This window comes from Thamnophis sirtalis, unplaced genomic scaffold (genome assembly GCF_051295495.1).
Source record: "Thamnophis sirtalis isolate CommonGarterSnake01/CBP01778 unplaced genomic scaffold, rThaSir2_p1.2 scaffold_3, whole genome shotgun sequence".
Classification (NCBI taxonomy): Eukaryota; Metazoa; Chordata; class Lepidosauria; order Squamata; family Natricidae; genus Thamnophis; species Thamnophis sirtalis.
Genome location: NW_028261383.1, coordinates 124,308,803 through 124,321,249, shown reverse-complemented (window position 1 = coordinate 124,321,249; position 12,447 = coordinate 124,308,803). Strand labels below are relative to the sequence as shown.

The following is a 12,447-nucleotide window of genomic DNA, read 5'->3' as shown; positions in this document are numbered from 1 at the left end:
ATACAATCTATTTTGTTGTCCAAGTAAATATACTGTAACATTTTTCATACAGCATATGTACAAATTCTTACATACACAAGATCTTTCATGGGTACTTGGATGCTACATCTGAGTATTACACAGGGCCATGCAAATGTTGATTTCATGAAAATTTTCACCAACAATTTGGAGGTATTATGGATAGTTAGGATTATTTCCATAACAAACAATGAAAACATTATTCTCATTCTAATGGTTTTCAATTGCCATTCATTCAATATGTAGCCAAATCTACATATTATCCCAACCAATATGAAACCTAGAACCACTCAAGAATAGGAGAAGAAAATGACCCAAAGCAGTCATAGAGATAAGAAAAAGCATGTTACAAGAGTAATCTCCATTCTCACTTATACAGTAGTCAGGCAACTGCCATAAAAATATGGTTGGACAACAATTCAAAGGTTATGCCATTTGAGCCACAGATGAACATACTTGTACCAACAGCTAGAAATGCTTTAAGCCAAATGTGAATTTTCCTGGGTTTACATGCCAGCTGTAGAAGACAGCTGGGTGGCCCCAGGAAAAGATGCAGTTGCTTCAAAGTGTTCCTAACAGGTGTGAAGTACATATACAGAAAGCTGCTGATTCAGATTTGCCCTTTAATTCAAATCACTGCCCTAATGAAAAGTACTTAGCTGAGGATCAGTTGAAGTCCCTGAAGAACAATTTGCTTTATGTTGTCTTTTCTACATGTAGAGTATACGAAAAATCTCCCCCCCCCAAATTATCTTTTCTATGTGCTAATAGAAAAATCTATTCCTTTCAAGCAGTGTGGTAGAGTAGGCATAACTCCTGACTAAAACATCAAGTCTATAATTGGCCACAGAATACTGAGTAATATTGCCCAGATATTAGATTATAATCTGCCTCAAAAAAGGTATGGTGAATACAGAATCATATTCTACATTAAGCCCTGGGAAGAAAACATACAAAATAAATGAAACTCCAATAGCTTCACAAATAAACCCCCGTGATTCCAAGATTTAGGTAGCAACTCCCCCAAAATAATTTATTTCAGAATAGATCAACTCACCTTACAAGTCTTAACACTGGAATGGAAGTAAATAAATATATGAAATGACACTGTAGTACCAATGAGCAACAATTATTCAAGAATGATGTAAACAAATTTTTATTGTCGTCTTGTAACCTTATTCTACCATGTTACCATCATGTACGCAACTTGGGCTGATCTTGAAAAAGCAAAACCAGGAGTGGGATCCTTCCGGTTTAACAACCAGTTCCCTAAGTGCGTGTGCGCCTGTCATGCCTGACACACGCTGGTGCATGTGCACAGTTGTCAGGAAAACAGCTGAGGCAATTCACTCTGTCGCCCCTATCAGCTGGGCTAAAAATCAAGGAAATATAGGTGGGTATAGCTCAGGGGCGGCCCACCTGAAGGTCGGAACAGACTGGTTGCTCTCAGCTGATCTTCGGAAGTACTGGTTCACCCAAACTGGCCTGAACCGGTAGAATCCCATCCCTGAGCAAAACACTGTAATACTTGGTCAGCATTTGGATGGAAAGCCACCAGAAAATTAGAAGTTGTGGGGTCCTTGGTGAGCTTTGAATTTGGTTGTTTGCTTGCAAACATGTCATTATCTAACTATTCCTGATTATGTTACCTATTTGGTAATGAAATAACCGCAAGCAAACAACCAAGCTTACAAAGCACCCAGGGCTCCATAGTTCAACTTCAAGCAACATGCATTCTTTTCTAATGAAATTTGAAGTTGTAGGCTAGATTGGAAAGTCGGGGAAAAAATCCTGGAAGAAACCAATGGCAAGCTCAAACTTATTGCCAAAATAAGTATGCAAATACAACCATATAATCATAAAGTCTTGACTTTTTCTTATTGAACCGTAATATGGATAAAGCTAACCAACTAGTGCTCTGTAAATGAATTTGTTAAATATTTGATATCACTGATCATGATGCTGCTTCTGAATGAAGGTACAGATCCAGAAAAAGCTTTTGAACCTCTTAATTACAACCCCCGTCTTCAATTAAAGCCCCACAAACTAAGTAAGAAAATATATCTTTCCTATCCACATGTGAGCCTCAGTCCTGCCCACCATTATTGCCTGGCATCTCTGTAATAGTACCGTATTTTCACGACTATAAGCCGCACTGAAAATCCTAAAATTTGACCCAAAACCGGCAGTGCAGCTTATAACCCGGTGCGCTTTATATGTGGAAAAAGATCTCCCAGCTGCTTTCGGGGCTTCCTGGAGCGCCAAGAACCTTCGCGCTGTTCTCCGCTCCTCACGACTGCAATAGATGTCCAGAAGCAGCTTTTGGGGCTAATGGGGATTGGATTTCCAGCTCGATAGCCCCTGCCACTTCTGGACGTCTATTGCAGTTGTGAGGAGCCGAGGAGAGTGCGGAGAACAGCGCGAAGGTTCTTGGCGCTCCAGGAAGCCCCGAAAGCAGCTGGGGGAGGCGCACGGCTTGGTTTCTCCTCCCTGGACGTCGCAGCAGCAGCCCCAAGCGCACCGATCTCTGTGTTTTTCGCATCGGGGCATGGAAAACCCGATGCGAAAAACACAGAGATCGGTGTGCTTGGGGCTGCTGCTGCGACGTCCAGGGAGGAGAAACCAAGCCGTGCGCCTCCCCTAGCTGCTTTCGGGGCTTCCTGGAGCGCCAAGAACCTTCGCGCTGTTCTCCGCACTCTCCTCGGCTCCTCACAACTGCAATAGACGTCCAGAAGCGGCAGGGGCTATCGAGCTGGAAATCCAATCCCCATTAGCCCCAAAAGCCGCTTCTGGACATCTATTGCAGTCGTGAGGAGCGGAGAACAGCGCGAAGGTTCTTGGCGCTCCAGGAAGCTACGAAAGCAGCTGGGGGAGGCGCACGGCTTGGTTTCTCCTCCCTGGACGTCGCGTCGCAGCCCCAAGCGCACCAAACTCTGTGTTTTTCGCATCGGGGCATGCTCTTGCAGCACACCCCGATGCGAAAAACACTGAGATCAGTGAGTTTGGGGCTGCTGCTGTGACGTCCAGGGAGGAGAAACCAAGCCGTGCGCCTCTCCCAACTGCTTTCGTAGCTTCCTGGAGCGCCAAGAACCTTCGCGCTGTTCTCCGCTCCTCCTCGCGACTGCAACAGATGTCCAGAAGCGTCGGGAAACGTGCGGCTTATAACCCGGTGTGCTTTATATGTGGAAAAAGTTTGAAAAATTAACGTTAATTGATACTGCGGCTTTTAATCCGGTGCGGCTTTTGGTCGTGAAAATACGGTATATTAAATGCCCTCTAGAAATCCAACAACGGCATACTAGACTACAGACAAACCTATATTTTCCTATGTTTAGCACCTATACATTACTGTCTTACTGCAAAAGTAAGTTCCTCATGATTCCATCAACACAATTTATTTTAAATATAGAATTTATTTTTGCACAGGTTGCAATTTCTACACTAATTACTGAATATTGCAGCTACTATTTTAAATAAGGAACATCAGTAACTATGTAGCAACCTATTAAATTTTTCGTCCTCAAGCTGTTAGGCTTCACACCTTTTTTTTTCAATGAAGAGAAGCTTCCCAAAAATGGTAATATAGAGGGGCAGGTTTCTCACAGATCCTCTGAAGGAAAAACTGATAGAACATAGGCCTCTTGTGCTATCAGCCCAATCTTAGTCTTGACCATTTTATCAAATAATAAAATTACTACAGATGCTACTATGGTACACACACACACACACACACCACAGCATAGAAGAGAAAGCTTCCAACCATTTAAGTATCCATCTATACTTACAAAAGATTTTCAGCGAAGGTGACCATAAACTCAAAGGCTTTCATCACAGCTTTATCAGACTCCTTCAAGGAACCTCGTTTTCCCTGGGGAAACATAAACCAGCATAATCAAAGCTATCTATGTCCTGAAGCACTGAATTCAGAAAGCCATTTATTCACAACAATGTTACATTATCCTTAGTTGCATAATGATGCTACAAACAAATATACATTTTATTTAAATCCTATAAAAGTACTGCAGCAATTTGAAACTACATTCTTTTTGGGTATACTTCTCTTTCATATAAGAATACAGCAAATAAGCCTTCATTTTTCCTCAGTATTATTACCAATTACAACCTGTTACTTATGAATAAATAAGAGGAGCCAGATTTGTGTGGATGTGGCTCTTTTCCTTTTGTAAACCTAGAACCTACCTCCACACTGAATTTGTCTTTTCTGTGTCTTTTCTATGTTTGTTGTGCTAAGAAACATAACACATGTAAAAAATCAACAGAAAAAAAATGGATGGTGCTATGAAACAGCAATAGCCTTCAAATATGTTTTTGGGAAATGTATAAAAAACTTGGAGAAGATGGAAACAAAGCTGTATTTCAGCTGTACTATGTGGGAAGTAGAGCCAACAAAAAGAATGGGAAACCACAGGCAGTTTCATTATGCATATTGCTAGGGAGGAAGTAACATAAATTTCAATTCATTCTAATCTGAAGATAAGCACTCTGATAAGCAGAAGCTGCAAGTGCTGTTGAGAAATCTGAAAATCACTGTGCACCACAAAAGAATGCTAATAAGGAAACAAAGGGGAGGCAAAGGTATTAATGCCTCCATAATAGAGGTTTTTTTAAAGCATATTCTTGCCAGATTGGGCAATTATATGACTGACTAATTTAGTGAGACACAAAATGTTTGTTGCCCTAGATCAAGCAATGAATTTTGCAAGCTCAATTAGATGACACAAATTCTAAGCTATGTATATTCAATATACCTTTTGGAAGACACCAATTCAAAGATTTACCATTTGATAGCTCTTCAGCTTCAGAAGTATATCAAAAGCAATATAAACTCTGTATTGAATTGCAAACTCTGGAAGGTTTAGAAAGAGTATTGTATTTTATTGATAATATGTTGATATAGGATCAGGATAAGCAGTTACAAGGTAAGAGAATTAAGTTCTGGAATGGCGTGAAGAAAGAAATTTGAAGTTAAATAAGCAAACATTTAAATTTGACATAAACTGATTTTTAGTGATCTGATTTTTATTTACATCTTTGATCTTATAGAAATAATCCTATTTGGACACAATTACTGATGGGAAATGTTTGCAAAGTAGGTTACCAGCATCTAGTATTTTGCTAAACTCACAAGATGATTACAGAGATATGTATGAACAAATGAAGCATAGATAAGAAAACAGTGTAATATTATAATGGGAGGGATTAAGCCCTTACCTCCTTTGAGTGTGTGAAATCAGGAGAATCTTAGATACAGTAAATGTGGGGATTTGTCCAAGTTGTAAAAAAATACCAAACCCCTAGAGCCTACTCTGTGCAAATAGCTGAAGGACTGGTTTATTGAAGGAATTGATAAAACTTAAAGAAAGTTGAAAGATCTTATGCTGTCTCTGTTCAAATGCAGAATATGGAATAAATTACAACTGGTGAGATCATTGCTAAAAAAGCCAATCTGATTTTGGAGAACATGGACAATAGTGGTATTAAGGGGAGGAATGGAATGTAAGCCAGTACAGTGTGGAAATTTTGTACCAAAAAAAATTCATTATGATTTTTAATGTATTACTTATGAGTAGAATGGAATATGTATATAAAAATAGTTTGCATATTACACTGAATACACTGAACACAGAAATACACTGTCTGCGTATTAACAAGCATGACTGTTACCTTCACAAAGGGGAAGCAGTAAAATCTGAAAGGCTCTACACTGCCATGTATATATTAAGATGTATCTTGCCTGTTTTATTCAAATACAAAATTAAACTAGTTTTTGTGAGCATTGAAATGTGAGCTATAGTACACAGTAAATGAAGGATTCTTAAGTTATGAGCAGTTGATTTGGCAGAGAAAGAATTCACTGAAGCCATACCACACAAGGCCCCTACCTGAAGCGTGGTAATTTCTTTCTTGATGAGAAAGCAGATTTGTTCTCTGTCAGTATGAGAGTAATAAAGGCGACAGCTTGATGGCTTCCCATCTCTCCCTGCCCTTCCTGATTCTTGGTAATATCCAGCCATCGATTTTGAAATATTCCAGTGTGCAACAAATCTGTGTGATGTAAACCAATAATAATCTTTATGTGGGATACATCTAAAAATTTTAAAATGCATCCATATTAAAGGCCAACCAACGCACAGCAATAAATGTAGGCCAGTTTGTTATTTCTTTCCCCACCCCCATCTTATTAAATGAAAAGAAGCAAAGACATATACTGATATTGAAAGCACAAACTGTTTGGCTACTTGGTGATCATTTTGCACACACCTGACATTGGGTTTGTCAACTCCCATTCCAAAACTGATAGTAGCAACAATAACTGGAAATTTTTCCTCCATCCATTCATTTTGAATGGAGGTTCGCTCTACTAGCTTCAGCCCTTAGGAAAAAACAAAGGACAATAGTATAATATCAGCAGACTTTATCCATCCATTTATGCTAAGAAACTTTTTAAGTGTGTGCACTAAATAATTGCTTAGAGTGGAAAGAGAGTTTTTATTACCTGCATGATATGCCTTGGCTTTTACTCCCCTATAACTTAATTCAATAGACACTTGCTCACAAGCATCTCTCATCCTGCAGTAGATAATTCCACAGCCAGGATATCCCTGCATAAAGGAAAAGAGAATGAAGCTAACATTAGCATCATAAGGAAATAGCAATAGAATAGCAGTTAGACTTATATACCGCTTCATAGGGCTTTCAGCCCTCTCTAAGCGGTTTACAGAGTCAGCATATCGCCCCCAACAACAATCCGGGTCCTCATTTCACCCACCTCGGAAGGATGGAAGGCTGAGTCAACCTTGAGCCGGTGGGATTTGAACCGCTGAATTGCAGATAACAGTCAGCTGAAGTGGCCTGCAGTACTGCACCCTAACCACTGCACCACCTCGGCTCAACAATAAACACTTAAACTACAAATATGAGTTGCTAAAAGATAAGTTTTCATATGCTTGGCTTAGGGTTAACATTACATATTTTATACAGAAGCCAACATATTCTCGTGAACCTTTTGATTTTCCTTCTTCCAAATAGAAGCAGAATTTGTACAAAAGTCTGAACAGTATCTGCTACTCTGAACAATCAAGCCAAAAAAGACTACCAGTGGACAATGTTTATGTTCTCTGACTCCAGCCATCCATGTAGATCAGAGGTGGAGTACTATGGCCCCTTTATGACTTGTGGACTTCAACTCCCAGCATGGCTGGTTCAGGAATTCTGGGAATTGAAGTCCATGAGTCATAAAAGGGCCATAGTTCCACTCCTGATATAAAAGGTCAATTCCCAATTCTCTGTGGTAATATTCTTTCGCCTCTATTACCTCACATAAGCCATTCTTTCCCCTTTCTTGCTTATATTGACTTTAACAAAAAGCTTGGCAACCTTCAGGGATGCCAAGTGTGACAGAACAGGTTTCTAGAAATACCTAAGTTTTCTAAACTGCACATCTAAAGTGCCAAACGAATTATTATACAAGCAGTCCTCACTTAACAATTCAGTGACCATTCAAAGTTATGACATTGTTAAACAAATGGTTCTTATCTTCAGTCCTTGGTGACAACCACTGCATACAAATATTTTAAATAAACAGACAACAATACTGGAGACTAAAGTGATATGTCCTTAAATTGATTTTGCAGTTTGCACTACAGATCTATAAATTTACACATATGCAGAGGAAATTGAAAGTTGCAACTTCAAAATATTTTTAGATGTTTATTTCAAAATTTTATATGGCTTCCCAACTTGTAAAGCACAACTTTGGATGACTCTGAATTTTCATTTAGTATTTATACTATCTACCATAATTATTATTAGACTCATATCCTGCTTTTTCTCTGGGAGCTCAATACCATCCTTTTCTCTGATGTCTTCTGTAACTATCTGTGGGGTATACTGGATTAAGAAACAGTGAGTGGCCCAAGAATGTCTATGACTGATCCTGGATACAAATCTGGGATCAACAGTTTAACCATAATTCCTCTTAAAAGATACCCGTAGCTTTCTTTTTAAAAAATTCAATAGACTATACAACTTGTATCCTTATGGGAAAAAGAATAAGGTAATATTATATTTATTCTGTTTTCCCATGACATGATACAGATTATGTTTACTCCACAATAAACTAGAATCTACAACACTTACATATAATCTTATATTCCTATACAATATTTATATAATCTGCATTTTCATATACAGTCCTTTTGCTTTCTTTTTAAAAAATTCAGTAGACTATACAACATGTATCCTTATGGGAAAAAGAATAAGGTAATATTATATTTATTCTGTTTTCCCATGACGTGATACAGGTTATGTTTACTCCACAATAAACTAGAATCTACAACACTTACATAAATTTATATAATCTTATATTCCTATACAATATTTATATAATCTGCATTTTAATGTACAGTCCTTTTGCTCCAAACTGACTCTGCTAAACTAATCAAGAATTCAAACTCCAATGTCCTGCTGAAAAGTTCATACTTGCTAAATGAAATCTGCAGAATTTGGATTCTTTCCTTTGAGGCTTTGGATATATGTCACCTATGTACTTATTTATATCCCTCCTTTATTCCGGCATATATAGAAATAATATTGTGAGAGTGGGATTATAGTTCTCCATATGCTGTAAAATGAACTCTTCCAGTAGCCCAGGTTAATGTGGACAATGCTGAGGATGTTGAGATCTAGCACTGAAGAAAATTTAGAGGACCACAGCTTCCCTACCTGGATATAGAGGCAGTCTTTGACTTACTACCACAATTGAGCTACAATTGAACAGAAACACAAATTTCTGTTGCTAAGTGAGACAGTTGCTAAGTAAATTTTGCCTCATTTTATGACCTTTCTTTCCACAATTAAGTGAATCACTGCAGCTGATAAGTTAGTAACCCAGCTGTTAAGTGAATCTGGCTTTCCCATTGACTTTTCTTGTCAGAAGGTTGCAAAAAATGACCTTGGGACACAGCAATGGTCATAAGTATGAACCAGTTGACAACTCTGGATTTTGATCACATGATCATGGGGATGCCAGAAAGTTGTAATTATGAGAATCATAAGTCACTTTTTTCAGTGCCGCTTTAAGTTTGAACGTTACTAAATGAACTATTAAGTCAATGACTATCTGTACATAATTATTCTTTCTGTAATACTACTCTATCATTTACTTGTTTTTCTGGAAAAAGCCGTTTCAACAGAATTATCCCACGCATGTCTACTCAGAAATAAATCCTGAGTATAGCTTTGAATGAACTATATACTTTTGAACCTATTACAGATTAATATTATCCATGAAGTTACTGGTATATTTCACAGCTGAGTTCCTAGTTATCTCTCAATAGATGCATGTGATGTCATATGTATGTCATGTCAGGGAATTCCTCTCTCTGAACAAGTAGCAAAGGAAATATGATTCAATCCAAGTTTTGTCCTATCATGGTAGTTGTAAGTTACCTAAGACCCATAAGCTATAAACAACCTTTTTTGAGAGGTTTCACTTACCCCTAATTCATTTTGCTGTCCAAGAGACTTCAGACAGAAATCCTTCAGATTTTCATAAGGATCTGCTAAAAGATCTTTATACTGCACATCATAGTACAGATTGGTCCTGAAGCAAGGTGTCCTGAAAGTGGCAACAGGCTGCTTTAACTTCAGCAGGGCTATAATATCTTCCTGAACTTGCTTAGTAGCTGTGGCTGTCAGGGCTATGCATGATATATTGGGCATGCGACAACGCAAGGAGCCAAGATGCAGATAGTCCGGTCGGAAGTCATGCCCCCACTGGGAAACACAGTGAGCTTCATCAACTACCAGATAAGAGATAAGATTTTGAGATATTAGACGCTCCAAGGAGGGCCGAAAAGAAGCAGAAGCTGCCATCTCTGGAGTGATGTACAGCAGCTTTATCTTAGGATGGTCACTTGTCAAGTCAGCAAGGATGGCTTTTCTCTCCTGAGCGGACATCTTGGAATTGAAGGAGCTCACTCTAACTTTGAGAGAGAGCAAATGATCCACTTGGTCCTATGAGAAAAGAGAAAGATAACTTTACAGAAAGAATCTGCAAACTGTTGCAACTTGAAGACATTTATGATCATCTAACTATATTTAGAATTTTCAAACACATTTATTATACATGCATTTTTTTATTTTAGGTCCTTAAGAGTATTCTTTAAACTACAGTGGTTGAAATTACCTACAGAATTTGATTTGCCTCTATTTAATTAAACAAGTTCATTAAAAAAAGATGACAATGAGCAAAATCCAATATAGTACCAAAGATTAAAAACAATGGATTAATTCTTTGAATTTTTATTTATGTGAAACTTTTAAACACCTCTAAAGTTTGATACAGAAAGATAATTCAGAACAATTACATATATAATCTTACTGTGGTAATATCCAAAGGCCAAAGAAAATGCTAATTCCAGAACTTCCAATTACTTTCAGTTATGAGATTGAATTATACAATAACCTGTAATTATTGATCTGAATTAAGCTAACAAGCTCTTCAGAAAAGGCAGATTCTAAGACATTTTTCTATATAAAGAAATGTATTTCTTCTTTCAAATAATTGTAAAAGATACCTGAATAAGTGAAATTAATGGCGAAATCACTATCGTGATGCCCTTTGCCAAAACTGCTGGAAGCTGGTAACACAGGGATTTCCCTGCTCCCGTTGGCATACATACAAAAACGTCCTTTTCCCCTGCAAAAGCAACAACAAAATGTACAAAGATTTGTTTTTTCAATTACAAGTGTCTCCAGATTCTGATTTGAAGACCAGAACAACTTGTTTCCTAGGATATGCATAGGATATCAAACCTTATATATATATCCACATAAGCACAACACTACTGAGACAATATATTGTAGTAAAACATATTAGAGCTAGGTGCTCTATGAAAATGATTTAAAAGAAATGCTTTAGACCAGAGTGAGCTTGACTTTCTGCTATTCAGTGACACAACCTTTTTTTTCAGGCTGAAGCGAGAAAAAAAGGACCACAGATCAAGTTTAATAAGTGGATTCTGGTATCATAAACCCAGATATTATTTAAACGAGGCTCTAAATTGGCCATCAAAAGGCCACAAAGCCTCATAAGCAATGACCATGTCATTGATGTTGCTGAAATGTGTCCATGAGTTTCACTCTTACATGGGATGCCTATGAAATTAGTCAAATGTAACTATGAAATTTGCACTTCTGAATGCCATATAATAAATTATCTTTATAAGAAAACAACTCCTTGTTTAAAAAGCCTTGTGTGCATGCACACTATCCAGCTCTCATATTTTTTGTACAGCATGCTCTTTTGGCATATCAGGTGCAGGGCAAATTGAAGATGGAGCAGAGTGCCATGGTGAGGAGAACAAGCTCTTTGCAGCTGTTCTTTTTCTGGGTGATGGATGGGACTGGATTTCTATTTGCTTTGATTCCAGATAGGTGTTTTTTTTTTTTTTTTTGATTTATTTATTTATAGGCCGCCCTTTTCCCTGAGGGGACTCAGGGCGGCTTACAATCAAAAAAGGAAGGGGAGTGTAGGACAATACCAAAAAGAAATGTGCACAGTAAATTAGACAATAAAACTCAACATTCACTCAGCATTCGGGAGGGGCGAAAATAAGATTATCCCCAGGCCTGACGGGTTAGCCAGTTCTTGAGGGCTGTGCGGAAGGCCTGGACGGTGGTGAGGGTACGAATCTCCACGGGGAGATTGTTCCATAGTGTCGGAGCCGCAACAGAGAAGGCTCTCCTCCGAGTAGTCGCCAGTCGGCACTGACTGGCGGATGGAATACGGAGGAGGCCAACTCTATGCGATCTGATGGGACGCAGGGAGGTAATTGGCAGAAGGCGGTCTCTCAAATAGCCAGATCCACTACCATGGAGCGCTTTATAGGTGGTGAGTAGGACCTTGAAGTGCACCCGGAGATCAACAGGTAGCCAGTGCAGCTCACGGAGGATCGGTGTTATGTGGGCGAACCGTGGTGCGCCCACGATCACTCGCGCGGCCGCATTCTGGACTAGCTGAAGTCTTCGGATGCTCTTCAAGGGCAGCCCCATGTAGAGCACATTACAGTATTCCAGCCTAGAGATCACAAGGGCTCGAGTGACTGTTGTGAGGGCCTCCCGATTCAGGTAGGGCCGCAACTGGCGCACCAGGCGAACCTGGGCAAATGCCCCCCTGGTCACAGCTGAAAGATGGTGGTCAAAAGTTAGCTGTGAATCCAGGAGGACTCCCAAGTTGCGGGCCCTTTCTGAGGGGTTCAAATTTTGTCCCCCCAGCCTGAGTGATGGTATGTTGGTCAAATTTTTGGGAGGGAAACACAACAGCCACTCGGTCTTGTCTGGGTTGAGTATCAGCTTGTTTGCTCTCATCCAGTCTTTAACGGCTTCCAGTCCCCGGTTCATCAC

The 12,447-nt window shown here is 39.0% G+C and overlaps 1 protein-coding gene across 3 annotated transcripts in view; it reads right to left on the bottom strand.

Moving 5' to 3' along the window:
• RECQL5 (RecQ like helicase 5) overlaps positions 1–12,447 on the bottom strand; it is a 76,396-nt gene that overhangs the window by 61,541 nt on the left and 2,408 nt on the right. For all 3 annotated transcript variants that reach the window (XM_087709932.1, XM_087709930.1, XM_087709933.1), the window contains exons 3-8: positions 10,620–10,741; positions 9,538–10,056; positions 6,536–6,641; positions 6,301–6,412; positions 5,922–6,084; positions 3,804–3,886 (exon numbers count right to left, since the gene is read on the bottom strand). In XM_087709932.1, coding sequence (XP_087566058.1) covers positions 3,804–3,886; positions 5,922–6,084; positions 6,301–6,412; positions 6,536–6,641; positions 9,538–10,056; positions 10,620–10,741 — 1,105 coding nt within the window. The remainder of the gene's footprint in view (positions 1–3,803; positions 3,887–5,921; positions 6,085–6,300; positions 6,413–6,535; positions 6,642–9,537; positions 10,057–10,619; positions 10,742–12,447) is intronic.